Genomic DNA, 16120 nt, shown 5'->3' with positions numbered 1-16120 from the left:
CTTTTCAAAATATGACCACCAGATTTACCCTCTCTCTCGCCTTCACATTCGAATGGTCCTGGGTTCGATACCAGTTGCTGACCATCCTGAGTTTTTCCTATTATAACAGGAAAAAGCCGCAATGTTACATTCAGCCTTGGGGGCCGGCTTAGAAGGACAGGAGGGAGCACATACCCTGCTTGATGTTGGTTTTTATTGGGGGAAATAGACCACTTCAATAACAATAGAATTAAAAGATGTGTCACTCATGTCCAAAATTATTGTCGCATGTCTATAAATATGTTATTGTAGGAATATAATTTGATAACGAATTCACCCGGTATTTCTTATAATGTTAGTATGCGTACAATCGGCAAAGACATGTATGTGGCAAATTTCATGTCAAAAGAGCAGTAAATAAGAACAATAAAACGAAAACAAAACTTTCGTGTCCATTTAGCAACATTTTATTTTACTCATTCTAATCTTCGTATTTATAATTACTGTATTTTCCTATGAAATTTACCACATATATATTTCCCGATTGTACACATAGTATCAGTATTAAAAGTCTCCTGCAAAGTCATTATTACATGATATTTTTACAAAAAGACAGTTATAGAAATGCGACAATCATTTTGGACATGAGTGTACAAGGATGTAACAGGTGTTTGTTTCAAACATTAAATAAGTGTTCGTATAAATTGAACTTATTTCCTGACGTCATAGAACTAAGAACTGTTGCAGAGCGATGTAAGTCCGGTGACAATACAATATTCCATTCTTACTTTCATACTTTGCAATATATCTATTTATTTTAAAAGCAAATTTTAATATGTTTTTATTTTCAACTTCCTTATCCTAAAATAAATACTAGCCTTTAACCAGCCCTGGTATCCCTGGTTGCATATCATTTTAGGATTTGGAAAAGGTGTCCAACGAATTAAAAAAAATGATAAGACACCTTTTAAAGACATTCTTTTGTTAATAAATTCCCACTAAAAAGTTAAAAATAATTTTGTTTATGCAAGACTAAATAAAAAGAATGGAGTGCGTCATTTTAAGAATTTATAAAGTAACTGTAAGCCTATATGAGAGCTCATCCCTTTTTTTTTAGTCACGCATAAACATTTTTTTTAAACTTTTAAGTGCGACTTGATTAATGAAAGAATATCTTTAAAATTTTTATTATTATCTTTTTTTATTATTGTTAATGTTTGCGTCCTTGGCATAGGGTGTTTATTTTGGTAAGGTACCGTATGGTACGTTTCTATACTACTAGGGTATATTAAAATTTAGTTTCCTATGCGTTACTACATACATTAAAAAACATTTTTTAAAAAGAATTACTACCGAATATTACTACCGCTCCGCTAATAAGAGGGAGACAGATTGAGGATACCAAACACCCCTACCGTTGATTGAGAAATATTTAGGTGTCGACACTGATGAGCAACATCTACATATGAATTTGAATGTTTTATGGGCTTTAGACAATTGATTCAGACCGGGAAACATGGGGGACAGAATGTTGGAAGCAAGTAGTCCAGTCCCTAGTTTGAATGCCTGGAATGAGTAAGGACTCTTCCCCCCTTGGTAAAACCTGCCGAAATTGGAAGCAATATCAAAGAAGCACTGCTTCGAAAAAAGAGGGAGCAAACATGCATAAATAGTCAGAGTCGGATTTAGGTTTAGTGGGGCCCCAAGCTGTTGAAGGTAATGGGGTCCTTTATGAGTCCAGATGAACATACGCACCCTACATACAGCAATGAAGAAACTAGAGATAATTTAGGAAGCAGACTGGTAGAAGGAGCCCTATTAATTACACGAACGTAGGCTACACAGCAGGAAGCACTGTTGCTACGTATATATAAATTTTACTTTATTTTTTTTTAAATTTTCTTATATTTTAGAAATCCAATTTTTCTTTAGATTTTGGGGCCCCCAAGAGAGCGGGGCCCTAAGCTATAGCTCGTTTCGCTTACACGTAACTCCGGCACTATAAATAGTATACATATACAGGCGCGGATCCAAGGGTGGCTATAGAGGCTATAGCCCCCCCCCCCCCTTGACGCTCAGGTATACACTGGATAAAATGGGCTTCAATCCTGTTCACTCTGGATAAAGAGTCAAACTATGGTTTACCTCCTCCCTTGATCATATCCTGGATCCGCCACTATATATATATATATATATATATATATATATATATATATATATATATATATATATATATATATATATATATATATATATATGTGTGTGTACATGTATGTATGTATATAAATGTGTGTGTCTAGTATGTTGTACGATGGAAGCTGATGAAAGAGCTTTATACCATATTATTCTTGATTTTTTGACAGGTAAACAAAGAATATTTCGGGAATTAATCTATCCTAAAGATTATAATAATGTATCTTATTTTTTCTCTTGCATGTATATTCTTAGCCTGCAGGAAGTTTTCATTTCTTTCTTGGAATAGATAAACGAAGACTTTGGTTCGGCTTCTCCTTCACAAATTTTTGTCGAAAGGTTGACTTTATCGCTACAAACACAAATTACTTCTTCTCACAGAAACCATCTACAAACACACTGTACTGCTGAAACAGAAACCGTCAACCAAAGAGGTCATAAATTTTGCCATTCCTCGTGTTTGAAGTTCCCGTTCTTCACAATGATTTCCTTCCTCCCGCCCCTGTTAAGAAGTTCAAAGTAGATTTTCAAAAGGACTGGCTCCCGCTGAGAAGGAAAGGGGGATGAGGAATGACTATAGTGCCATCTAGCAGTTATACGGCCAAGTACGTGGACACGAAAAAATCTGATTTCTGATTTCTCTAGATTCAATTATGAAGGATATAATTTCTCATCGATTGTGAAATGGATGTCTTTGGAAACAGCGAAAAAATAGTACAGTAGCGCACAAATGCAAAGATTGTACTTCATTCTCAAAAAAGTCCGGAGTTTTTAGCTCTTTTCCTTACTGTAAAAAAACAGAAGACTTTTCCGTCTGATTTTGATCATTTTCTTATGGGAATTTGGATTATAATTATCTGTATTTATAAGAAGAAAATATCACGCACAGCGTTCAAATTGCACCTTTAAAATGAGATGCATCATATTTAGTGCGCTACTGAGACATTTTTGCGAAAGAACGAAATGAAACCGTGATTTGCCTAAAAAATGGTTGAGATCCCATATTAAATTGAACACCAATATTCCGGCCGCTGTGGCGCACTCCTTCTCCCTCTTAAGACAGTTTTCCGTTTAATAAAGGGCCCGTTGAAGACAGGTTTTACTGTAGTTTCATTGAAATATATCCTAAGGGGAAAAAAGATTCAGGTATTTCCTATATACCGTTCTCCCCTTCCGAAGACTGGATATTTCTCATCTAGTAATAAAATAAATAGAGCATAGTCAACTGTCAAGTACTTTTCAGGAGGTTTAAGACGGATAACACTCATCTTCCTCATGGATATATGGTTAGCAAACACATCTTCGACACAGAATATCAGGGTTCCATTCTCGATAGAAATACTTGTGATTGAGAGTCTGTTAAACAGTCAGTCGACATCTTCGTGCTGAAAATGAATGGTCGAATTAATTACACAGTTGTTTTAGAAACGATCAAAATTGAATGCATGCTTCTTTTAAGGCATGTGAAAATATTGTGTTTCTTATACGAGAAACGAAACTAGTTAACTTTTCACTAGTACTTAGTGTTGGTATCCGTTTCAAATTACACTCTTTAAGTACGTGTGTTAATGGACGTATGACCGAATGATTTTTACAGAATTGATTAAGAGGGAGTCGTTGTAGCTCAGTGGTATTAGAGCATTCATCTCTGGTGCGAAAGCGATCTGGTTTGATTCATGCCTATGCGAATTAGTGTTGGACAACATCGTTTCCATCGGTTTTCGTGGGATTTCTCCATTTTCCCCTTCATCCGCATTCCACCAATTATTTCATAATTCACTTTCATTAATGTATTGTACCATGGGACGTAACACTAAAAACTCATTTCATTTACAGAATCAATTGAGAAAACTGAATTGAAGGAATAGGTTGAGCGGTGTTGGCAACATCCATTATTTTTACTTCTTGAATAACTTGAATTATTTGTACTGAGTAAAGTACGTCAAGTTAAATAATTTTGTATGTAAGACATATACCGAATATACAGGGTGTTTCAAAACACCGACAACGTTTGGGAGGTGATTCCTGACACCAAGGTAAGACAAAAAGTATAGACCATCCTGAGTGTACAAATGCTTCCTTTCGGAGTTATAGGCTGCCGAAAACTGAAAAAATGAACTTCAAAGGTCTATAGCTCCAAAACTATTTGACCTACCGTAGTCGGGTCAAGACTTCACTTATGAGCTAGTATGCGCCCTATCCAAATATCCATGTTTCAGAATCCTGCGATACTTCCGCAACAGTTTTTATAGAGGCAGTTGGAGAGTACTTTAGATTATATGAGCGTAGCCAAATTCCCTCTATAAAAATTGCTTCGAGAGTTCCTTAGGAGTATGAACCATGTATTTTTGGATAGGGCACATATTAGTTCCTAAGTGAAATCTTAACCCGACTACGGTAGGTCCTATAGTTTTGAAGCTATAGGCCTTTAAAGTTCATTTTTTCATATTTTCAGCAGCCTATAACTCCGAAAGGAAGCATTTGTGAACCCAGGTTGGTCTATACTTTTTGTCTTCTCTTGGTGTCAGGAATCACCTCCCAAAGGTTGTCGGTGTTGTTTTGAAACACCGTGTATGATTACATGATACAATTGCATTTTTTTCCTGTAATATTTGTACCTTATATCAGAATTTAAAGAATGCCTTTGAAGTGAAACATTGCTGGATGTCCCAAAGCAAAAGCAAGGGGAGATTTTGCGAGAATGGGTGCAAAACCAGTTTCAGCTCCATTGCCGATGTGATTTACCTGGTATAGAACTCTAGAACTGTCACTGCAATAGTTTATAAAATCAAACCCGGTATTAATGTTTCATCTTTAAGAAAAATCTCTCCCTCTCTCTCTAAAGAGACAAACTCCCTCAAGATTAACAAGCTGTCTGATAAAGTTGACTGCCACATCAAGTCATTGTCATTTTATTAGTGGAAAAGGAAACAAAAGTGCTCCGTCGCAAGGGTTAGAATTACCATAATTGTTTCGTGTCAAGACCCGTACAGAATAAAACAAAGCTTGTAGAGATTAATACTTTAAAATTCGATGAACTAAAACGGGATAGTTCATCGTGTTACACACTCTGAAAGCATAATTGGAAACATTAGTTGAACAATATTCTCTCTCTCTCTCTCTCTCTCTCTCTCTCTCTCTCTGTCTCTCTCTCTCTCTCTCTTCCCCTCCCTAGCGAAGCTAATAGCGAATCAGTTCTTTGTGAAGAAACTAATTATAACGTCAATCGTTGTTAATTTTTTAAAATTAAAATTTAGAAATTGTAGATTTGAAAATTGATTTGTAACATTGTGTGTTTTAGTTGGTTTGACAATGGAAATAAGTATAGCCGCTAATCAAATGCAAGACATAAGTTTATTTACATTTTGTTAATAAGGCACGCGTTTTTCGTTTTTACAAAAATGCCCCCCTTCTTTCTCTTCTGGCTCTACCGGAGAGAACATGCACAAGTGAGTGAATTATTTGCCTGATGTCCACCACATGCAGAAACAAATACCATCATTTTTAATAGTGTGATAAGAGAACAAAAAAATAAATGGCCTGATTTGAGCAAGTTTGAAACCTAGCTGTGGTGTGAAAACTCAAGGAGCTTGGGAGAAATATGTAGTGTGTTCAAGATTATACTCTTTTTTTCGCACCTGTTGCCTTTATACTTTTTCTCTCGTATAGACTTATGTAACACTGCAACAAAATTATATTTTTTGAAAGAGTACTCCTTTCCTGATAGAATAAGTTGTGAATGATTTTTTCATGTAGTACAATTGCAGTTATGCACCTTAACTTTGAAGCGATAATAGAAAAATTCCAAGAGTGAGGAGAGAATTGTGCTTGTTTTTTACTTTCTTTAATTTTCTTTAAAATAACTTTGGCGACTTCCGTTCATATTTCGTATACAGGGTGTTTCAAAACAATACCGACAAGGTTTGAGTGGTGATTCCTGACACCAAGATAAGACAAAAAGTGTCCAACTACCCTTCCAATAACTCTCTCGTCTGTCATATCTTCCTTATTTTAATTCTTACTTATTGGTTCATATATAAATTCCTTTAAGTCCTTCCATTTCAATCTTCGGTAGATCTCCCATCAACATTTCTAGTTCACTTATCTAAATTGAAATGAAAGAATTTTCAAGATATTATCTTGGCTAATTTTTCTTTTCTTTCTGTATAGTGTTACTAGATTGAACTGAAAGCAAGCCCAGAGACTAGCGGCTTTGTATAATTAGGGACGCAAATTTGAAACTGAAGATTTTTTTATGTTTACTGTATTTCCACCTGTACGTCTAACACCTATAACTATTACAGGCTTTCCAATGCTCCTATATTTTTTATATATTTGTGTCTCTTCCTATAAACTCCTATATTTTCTACATTTTAACGAAACCTCCTATATTTTTGTGGCATTACTACTTCTACTTGTGAAAATAACATAAGGAAATAAGGTGTGGGTAGTTGCAGCTCCTTTTGTGTTCACAGTAGGGTACTTAAATGGAGACTCTTATATGTTTTGTCCTTTCCTACTTATTGTCTAAAGATAATTACACCAAACAGTGTACAGTTAGCGCAAAAAGTATTCATACATCTACAAAATGGAACAAAAAATAAACTAGTTTCGTCATATTCTTTAAAACGTCCTATGGAGAGTAGTGATTTCAAAGACTTATAAATAATTTATTGAGGTGTGTCAATACTTTTTGCACTAACTGTAGGCATATAATTGTAGAATATGTTACATATAGTCGAATCTTACCTTGAAAACGCCAGCTGCAAAGATCCTTTTTACACCTTTCCTTATGGTCGTTGCTTAGTACTGGTGAGCTACGTACGAAAACACTAAGAAACTCATATAAAATTTTGCAAGAAGATAATTACCCATTTAGTTATATTTATAGTAGAATGTATGTTCATGTAAACAATTGATGTAATTTCCATGTGATTTTCTTTTATTTCTACCTATTCGATAATTGAAATGTTCCTTTTTCACAGTTTCACGAAACCTTCTATATTTTTTCGTCGTGATTTCCTATATTTTTTATTTGCATTGGAAAGCCTGCTATTACTAATTACTAAGAGTACCATTACTACTAATAATACACTTAAAGTTATTCATTATTCAAATAACTTTTTCTTCTATTTTTCGAATATCCAAATGTTTGTTTCCAATATTCGAACAATTATCGAATTTTAACGTCACTATTACTAGCCAAACGTATACTGTACCGAACTAAATGAAAATAAGTTGGTGATTACATATACCTACCGTATTATTCATATTTTTTTGAATTTCCTCACTATGTCAGAAGAGTTCCGTTTTCCAGAAGCACCTTGTGGAAATGGTGACAAGTCATTTGCAAGTTTATCTAAATATAAAATTTCGGTCATCACAAGTTCTCTTTACAGTCTGTTTGTATCACCTGACTAAAATGTTCATTACACTAAACACACGTTCAATATGTGCATTACTGACTGGCCTATCGAGAATACACAGCATTATGTTGAAAATGTTTGGTGCATTTGCTTTCTCGAAAAGTACAGTCCATAATTTACTATTATTATTATAATTCCCAGCAAATGTTGATATTAAACCAAAAACTAATTGTATAGTCCATTTCAAGTTTCATCTTTCTCTGTGTCAAATCGTTAAATGTCGACTCCGCACGATAATACGTATGTAACGATAAAAATAAATTATTCTTTTATTACAATAAAAATAATCCTTGTAAATAACTAATAACAACAACACGTAAGTGTTACATCTGTTATAAGACATAAATGACATTCTTCAAATTACCTAGTAATGTTCTTTAGTCAACCTTTTCTCCAATATTTCGAGTGTAACACTCGGACACTTATCCTCAGGGGCACACAATGGCTTAAGTTCCTTTCCACAACACAGTCTTTTTGTCTCAACAGTGATAATCAATGAATATTGCATAAATTTTTATTGATACGCATGGTCGTCTACCTTTCCTATTAGTTATACATTGCTCTTATTAACTAACTTAACGTCCTTAATTTACTATTAATCTTTTTTATTGGTGTTTTAGTTTACTTTCAGATTTGTTAGTGTACTAACATTAGGGTACATAAATATATTGTTATATAGTGAAATGATAAGACCAATATAACATTGAGAAAGCGAGGTGACCATAAGTATCGATGAAATATTCAATGATTACAACTGTTGACACATACACACGAAGAAAAAAAAATGTGAAGATTGTGTTGTGGAAAATAACTTAAGCAATTGAGTGACCCTGATGGTCAGTGTCTCGAGTGTGACACTCATAATAATGGAGGAACGATTGACTAGGGAGCATTACGAGATGAGTAATTTGATGTGTTACAATGTATTTTATATGCTCGATAAGTAAGTATAAATAACATATATAATTGATTATAGGTAATTTTAAGTCTGTGGAAGTAGTTCTTTGGCCCATAGACCCATAGAATGTATTTCGAACCCGAGCACTCAAAGATGTGCAAGCTTAATTGTGCAAGATGTAAAATGTGTAATATGACTGTGGTGCATAATGTAAGAATGACTGTAGATTACATTTTTGTTTACGTCACAGCAGGCCAAGTTTGTTAGGTAGTAATGAGACATGGTTCAGATTCTAACACAGAAATTCGTAAAATATGAAATTTACATATTGAAACCAATGTTCCTTTCTAGTGTGAGATTATATATAAAACATTCCAGGAAATACGTTTGTACTGCTACTCAGGATGAGAGAGAAACGTGGACTAAGAATAGCTTGTCATTATTTATACGTTATGAACTTGCTCTTTTTCCCCACGTTGCCATTCGATTTTCTAGGACTTCAATTTTGTACAGTATCTGATTTTTTTTTTTTTTTTTTTTTTTAAATCTGCTGATTGTTTTTCTCGGCACAATTAAGAAATTAGTATTTCGACTACGAAAAGCCAAAGGTTAAGACTAATCCTTATATTCACAATTTACAACATGATTCTAAGGGTATGATTTATGATTATACGAAGGAACATTTGATATTAAGTGTATATTATTTTTTCTCTGTTAGTTTGATTATTTAAAATATAATTAGGGTCAGTAATTTATGAAAATAGTTAAATATCTGGTATCATCTTTGGTTGGATGCTCATGTGTCCCTCTTTAAGCCATAGATTCGCGTCTCATGTAGCCTTAATGCTGTAAGGGATACTAAACTCCAAACAAGCAAATAGGCAGAGTTATCTTTAACTTTTATTCTATTGATTGTATGGCGATAATGCAGACTTCAACGTTTTGATGTCGGTAGTTTATTCTAAACGGTCCTTTATTGTCGTTTCCTTTGTAACGATATATGTGTTTTGCGTATATAATTGTAAAATTGTAAATACACGGACACACACATCTCCATAATACGGACGTTCTTTTGTCCACACAAAAGTATATGTATTACTACGGGACAGAATCTTCCCTTTTAAGGACCCTCGTAGATTGGACATGAACAGTTTTCTTTTCCCTAAACGTTGTAGTAACTTTTTCATATTGAACAGGAATCATTCTCGGGTCATACGTATTTAGCACAGAAAATATCTCCTGCAATTTGAAAATCTGTGTTACAATACAGTAGGCAGAAAAATCCTTCCATAATAGTCATGATTGGTAAGTTCTGTCTACATTTTCAGTCTTTAATAATGATGTTGCATGTTCTTATTACGTCACTTTTACCTTTTAGTACAGTCGTATGCGACTTAGAGTGTCTTTACAGGGGATGACATGTACTTGACCAAATTACCACATATGGATATAGTTCGGAGTATACGCCCATATAAGCACATTCCCCAGTGATATTTTTGTTTCGTTACAACGGTGGATGTTCCTCTCATTCTTCCAGTGATTCAAACACTGGATACAGTATTTCGACACCAACTTCTAGGTACATCTAATACTGCATGCAATTATTACAAATTTAATTGTAGTAGACATCTCTTATTTACGTAAAAAGTAAATTCCTCTCTACCGGCTAAGAACTATATAAGTACTTACATGTAATAAATCCTCGAAACTGGAACATCAAAATCTCTATTCAGTTGAATGATTAAAAAATAATACTTGCCTATATGTCAATGGATTAAAAATCAAAGATGGCACAGGTATTTAAAAACTTAATACAGTGGAACCTGGATAATTCGAACTTCTGTAATTCGAAAACTTCTTTATTTCGAATTTTCTCTTGGTCCCTAGAATTTTATATACAAACAATGCTAAAAAAAATCATGGTTAATTCGAATTATAATCTGGATAATTCGAAGTTTTTGCCGTATAAATCTAAAAGGAGGTCAAGTCATCGAGTCGGATTTTCCAAGAAAGGGATGAAGATACGTACTGTAGCAGGCATAATACAGTGCTAGTGTATGTATGTACGTTTTACAGTACAGTATTTTACTTCATATAGTATTAACTTGTGTTTTTTCTAGTTTTACAATGAGTGTATGGTACTTAAAACACTTATTAGCTCTAATAATGGTCTTTATGTTAAAACCTGAAGTTTGATTGTTTATTTCAACCATTTACAAATACTTTTCTAATTTGAATTTTTGTATAATTCGAATTTGTCTACTGGTCCCTTGAGGTTCGAATTATCCAGGTTCCACTGTAGTATTTTTAAAAATATATGTATCTCATCGTACTAATATGATTGTTTTTCTTTTTGTTTCAGGTAAACGATGGAATCAGATACAGATCTGGAAAGGCAAACTCCAATTTCCTGCCAAATTCATACCAGTCATACCCAGATGAATCCAACAAGTCTTTGTTACCACTGCCATCATCACATCTCGTTGCATTATTTTTCGGATTGTCATGTTTGTCGATAGGAATTATATTTTTAATGAACAGGTTACCACAGCCACTTATGTTAAGTGATGAACTAAGCAACCCAGGACGATTTATAGCTGAACGGGCACGAAATTATCTAGTAAATCTAACAAAATTTGGACCTAGAACTGTAGGTAGTTACGAAAATGAAGTACTTGCTGTCAAATTTCTTCTTAGTGAAATTAAGTTAATACAAGAAAGTGCTAAGGGTATCCATAAAATATCAGTGGATATTCAAAAACCCAGTGGAACATTCCCCTTGTTGTTTCTTGATGGAATGACAAGTTTTTACAGAAACGTTCAAAATGTTGTTGTGAAATTAAGTTCTCATCAGGGATCTCCGCATAGCGTCCTTGTCAATTGTCATTTTGACACTGTTGTTGATAGTCCTGGTAAGATTTCTTGTTTTTTTTAATCTTTCATTATTGTAGATTAATAAGGCCATGTCAATATAGGGATGGCCGTAATTTCCGATTAACGAAAGTGCGAATAATAAAGAAATTATTCAGTATGCATTTTCGAAGAAATTACAATCCAGATATTATCTGTAATCCATGTATAGTAAAACCTGTCTTTAGCGGAATCGAACGGGACCTGCAAAAAGTGTCCGTTAAAGATAGGTTTCCGGTTAACGAAAGTAAACCTATGCAAGAAAAAAGTGCATGTATATAATGAACATACTGAGATAAAATATGATGCTATACGTACCTTAGTGAATTTACAGTATTTATTTTTACTACGAATTAATACACGCAAAACTTACAATGGACAGTAAAAATACTGTACACACGTTAACTTATTTTTTACAATAGTCAAGGAGGGTTTTCTGTGCACACCGTTTCTTATCTGCCCAACTTTCCACTGAGACTTTAGCCTGAGAAATCATACTAAGCATATCAATGTCGTTTCGACGTAAGGCAGATGTTGTACTTCCTTTAAACTTTTGAGAGAATCTTGATAAGTCTTTAGCCTACACTCTTTTTCCAACTCAATGCTATATTTCTCTTCTTCTTCCACTTCTTCTTCTCCTTTCAAATTTTGCATATAATTCTCAATTAAAGCATGTATATCTGTCGTGTCTGCGTTGGTTTCTACATCACTGTCTCTTTTGCTAAAAATATATCTAAATTCTCATAGGATTTTAAAAACTTTCTAAATGCTGCACTCCGAAACTTGAAATTTTCCGTTAAGAGGCTTATTTTGATTTCCGTTGTCCGCGTAATACAGTTTCCGCTTAATGAAGGGAATTTAACACGATTTTCGGCAGTAAATTCATGGGACCGTGAAATATTTCCATTGAACAAAAGTTTCCATTTAATAGAGCCCGTTGAAGACAGGTTTTACTGTATAATCAATTACCCGTTATCCGAATATTATAAACAAGAATTCATATAAATACAGTGAAACATGTATATAATGGAATACATATTCTACAAGAACAATTTACCTTTAACGTAAGTATTTTAGTGCCTTCGTACGATTTTTCACTCTATAATAAAAATTCACTTACAATAAGATGTGCAAAAATGATTGAAATACTTGAGTTAATCAGTGGTAGCTATAGTAAAAATTTAATTTGAAATATAGACGTCCGCAGGTGAGACCGCTAGGGTCATTACTACCCCTAAGGTTTCTGGTGGTGATACTTTAAAAATTCTTAATATATTGTATCGTAACTAGTACTATATAAGATTCTAGTTACGATACAATAGTAATTTATTACTTCTATTAATACTTTACTAGCAATATATATGGGCAGGTTAAACATAAAATTAGTAGCTTTTCTCCAGTAACGAGTGTTATGCGTGTTATTATTATTGATATTTAAATATGAAGAAATCTCACTTATAGAGTGTCATTGTGAGCTAAATAAGATTAAAAATTGAATTCACATTGGAATTTCTTGTAAAATTTACTTTGTGTATTATTGGTTATCCTCGTCTTATGCGTGGGTAAACTTTTACTTCATGTAGGTGGAATACTTTTAGATGTATGATAGTATGAGATAGAAAGAGCTTCTGGATCCTAAGTTTATTTTATATTAATTTGGCTTCCCCTGAGAAAATATTCTGCGGACTCTTATGATTTACTGTTTATATTTATAGTAAGTCATACGTTGTTCGCAGATACTTGAACAAGTGAAGCCAAATTAGCGTACAGTATGATCTTTAAAGGTGTTTCACTCAGTAAGTATCACAGGTGTGGTTCTAAATTTTACACTGTGTGAAGCCTTCATATTCATTGCTGAGTGTGGAAAGAAGAGATGAAGGCTAAAGAAAAAATACACAAAAAAGTCCAGGTTAAGCTATTTAGTCATTTTATTTTATTATAATCTATATGGGATACATCATTCGTGATATATAAGAACACAATTATGCGCATATGGTGCCTTTACGTCAGAGTAGTGGATCATGACTAAAGAGAGGCAAAGTATAAGTAATAGAATAAAGAAATATGAAAATTATAAGTCCAAAATGTGAACAATATCAAATTTTAATGATATGTATTAACAGTATGTATATCACCTTACATTTGTGTCGCTGTTTATTAACGTTGTTGAAATATATTCGTATGTTTGCATCATTGTCTCAATAGTAAAAGCTTACGGTTAAGAGTTGGATTTGTTAATATGTACTATACCTTAGTAGGTACAGTAACACACTGTACAGTAAAGATAAAACAAAGAGATACAACCCTGAGAATGTTTAAGTAATACCAATTTAAAGCTCTACTGAGGAGGAAAGGCTTGTCCGTTGTCCCAAAGGGACGTCTGATATGTGTCATTGGATCCGAGAGTGTGCGTTTTACCTCAGCAATTAAAATTGAAGCAGGTATGACTTCCCAAAAATGAGTTAGCCTCTACTGGCGCTACCGGGCTAGGAGATGCATGTCTCATCCCCTAAATGGTCAGCTAACACGTAAGCTCCGGGAATGTACGTGGTATAGAAAGCGCGCCCAGACGATAACCAGTCGGAAGACTGAAGTTAGCACAATGAAACCATCATAAAGTTTGTGGTCCCTTTGGAAGAAGGAAAAGTTAAACGTTGCCATACGTAGTGCCTTCCTTTTCCTCTCCCCTTTTCTTTCTCTCTCTCTTTCTCTTCCATCCATGTTTCTAACAGTATGTGTGCGGGGAGGTGTATGTAGGGAGGGAAGGTTGTGTCCAAAAAAAAAAAAAAAAAAAAAAAGATCATTGACAAAGATTTGGCAACAGTTTGTGTTCAGTTTATTGCCTGTCAGTTACTTTTCAAGGGAGAGGAAAACCAAACAGGACAGTATGAAAAGAAACCGCACACGAGGGCGGCATCCCTTTCTGAGCAACTGCCTACCATTAGACTGAGGCTACTATACCTCAAAACTTAAAATTTAGTTAGCTAGGGCTTTCCAGAAATGGGTTGGACTCGGCTAGGTTGTGGTCTCACTGTGGGACACGATACTTAAGATTGTTCGAGCTCGAAAAAGAGGATAACTATATAGCCACGATGGAGCGCTAATTTTTAAAGTGTATTAAGGGTACAAATAAATCCTACCACGGCATTGTCTTTCTTTCGTATGAAAGTAGAGTGAGCAAAATGTGAAGAGACATTCTGCCTAAGGAGGAGAGCTTGGTCGTACTCCAAAATGGGACGATTGAACAGTCATTGGTTCTGGTGATGAAGGTGCTATTTTAGCCCTAATCTGAGGTAGGCAGGGCTGAGATTGTAACTCCTCATGTTTCAAGGGGGTTCCCAGATCATGGGTTAGACCTTACCAGGTTGTTGTCGTACTGTGGAATTCGCTTTCTTGCGATGTCAAGACACCTTCTGGCTCTAAAAGGAGATGTGAGCTTACCGTAAAAGATTTCGGCGCCAACACTGAAGATGCGGTAGATTCATACTTGCTAGGAAGTTCCCTTCGTCAATAGGTATAACTGGAAGATGGGGTGTCCATCCCTTTTGATCTGATAAGAAAGGGACCTCCCCTTCTACTTGGGAGTGAGGAAGTAAGCTTAACTTTGAAGACAAAGAAGTTATTGAGGTACCCAATTAACATTATTGCAGTCCATCTCATATTCACTTTAAAGTTACACAGTATGCAGGTATGCGCTGCAAATTGAATACTTACTCTTCTTATTTGGTTTGTGGTCAATGTTAATTTCCTGAATTTGCTAAATTCTTAGCAAAAGCATTAATTATAAGAAAGAATTTACCAAGGATTACCTTATATATATATATATATGCATGCAAATTTTATATCTGGCAATTCAACGTGGGAATATTGTAGCGTCCAACAATCCTGATCTGAATCAAAATGGGTTCCGGTTCCCTCTTTTAATCTATAGCTTTAGTCTATAACATAATCGTGAGCTCGTAAGTGCTATATGTTGTTTAGTGGCAGTATTCTAATCACTAGCGTTTCTCCATCGGGCATGCCTATTCCGTGCGTAAAAATAATAGGATACATATATTTTTAGGCTGGAGTTACTATATTCAGGACGAGCAGAGAGTTATTGAGAAAGGATATAAAGTGGCACAAAAATGTTTTGCTTGTTTGTTTGTTGGTATAAGCTATATTTTTGTATATGGACAAGAGTATACCTACTAAAAATTTTACCATTACATCACTGCTTGAAAGTGATACAAGGTCACTGGGCCAATCGAAGTTAAAGATTCAGTTTAAGCACACAAAACACATAGAATATGAAGAAATATTAAGATTTTTACTAAATAGCAAAATTTTCTCAAAATATTATGAAGTATGAACATTTTAAACAGATTATTTTGGTTCGACATACCATGAAACGTAAAGATCACTGTTCCCATTCTTCTACAAGGCATGGTTTAAAATATGAAATTTCATATTTTGCCTCTCTAATTGTGACTATGTATAGAATATTCAACATTTCCTATCTAGATTGTGACTATATTATTAGATATTTGGATAGCCAGTTATATTGTGACCTATAAGACCATTTGAAACCTAGATATAGAAAACTAAATAGCATATGATACATGTATTTTTCTTGATACCTTTACATGATATTAAGTGCATTCTTTTATTTATATGTATCATACCAGTCGCTAAATATGTATTAATCATATAGATAGAGTATTGTAAAATCGTT

General features: G+C 34.2%; 1 protein-coding gene across 1 annotated transcript in view; it reads left to right on the top strand.

Annotated features, from left to right (window-relative positions):
* LOC145673119 (endoplasmic reticulum metallopeptidase 1-like) overlaps positions 1–16120 on the top strand; it is a 184394-nt gene that overhangs the window by 90113 nt on the left and 78161 nt on the right. Inside the window, exon 2 of the mRNA XM_081742503.1 lies at positions 10859–11408. Within this exon, the coding sequence (XP_081598629.1) occupies positions 10859–11408 (550 nt within the window). The remainder of the gene's footprint in view (positions 1–10858; positions 11409–16120) is intronic.

Source organism: Thermobia domestica, chromosome 16, assembly GCF_964235325.1.
Source record: "Thermobia domestica chromosome 16, izTheDome1.hap1.1, whole genome shotgun sequence".
Classification (NCBI taxonomy): Eukaryota; Metazoa; Arthropoda; class Insecta; order Zygentoma; family Lepismatidae; genus Thermobia; species Thermobia domestica.
This window is presented reverse-complemented; position numbering and strand designations above follow the sequence as displayed.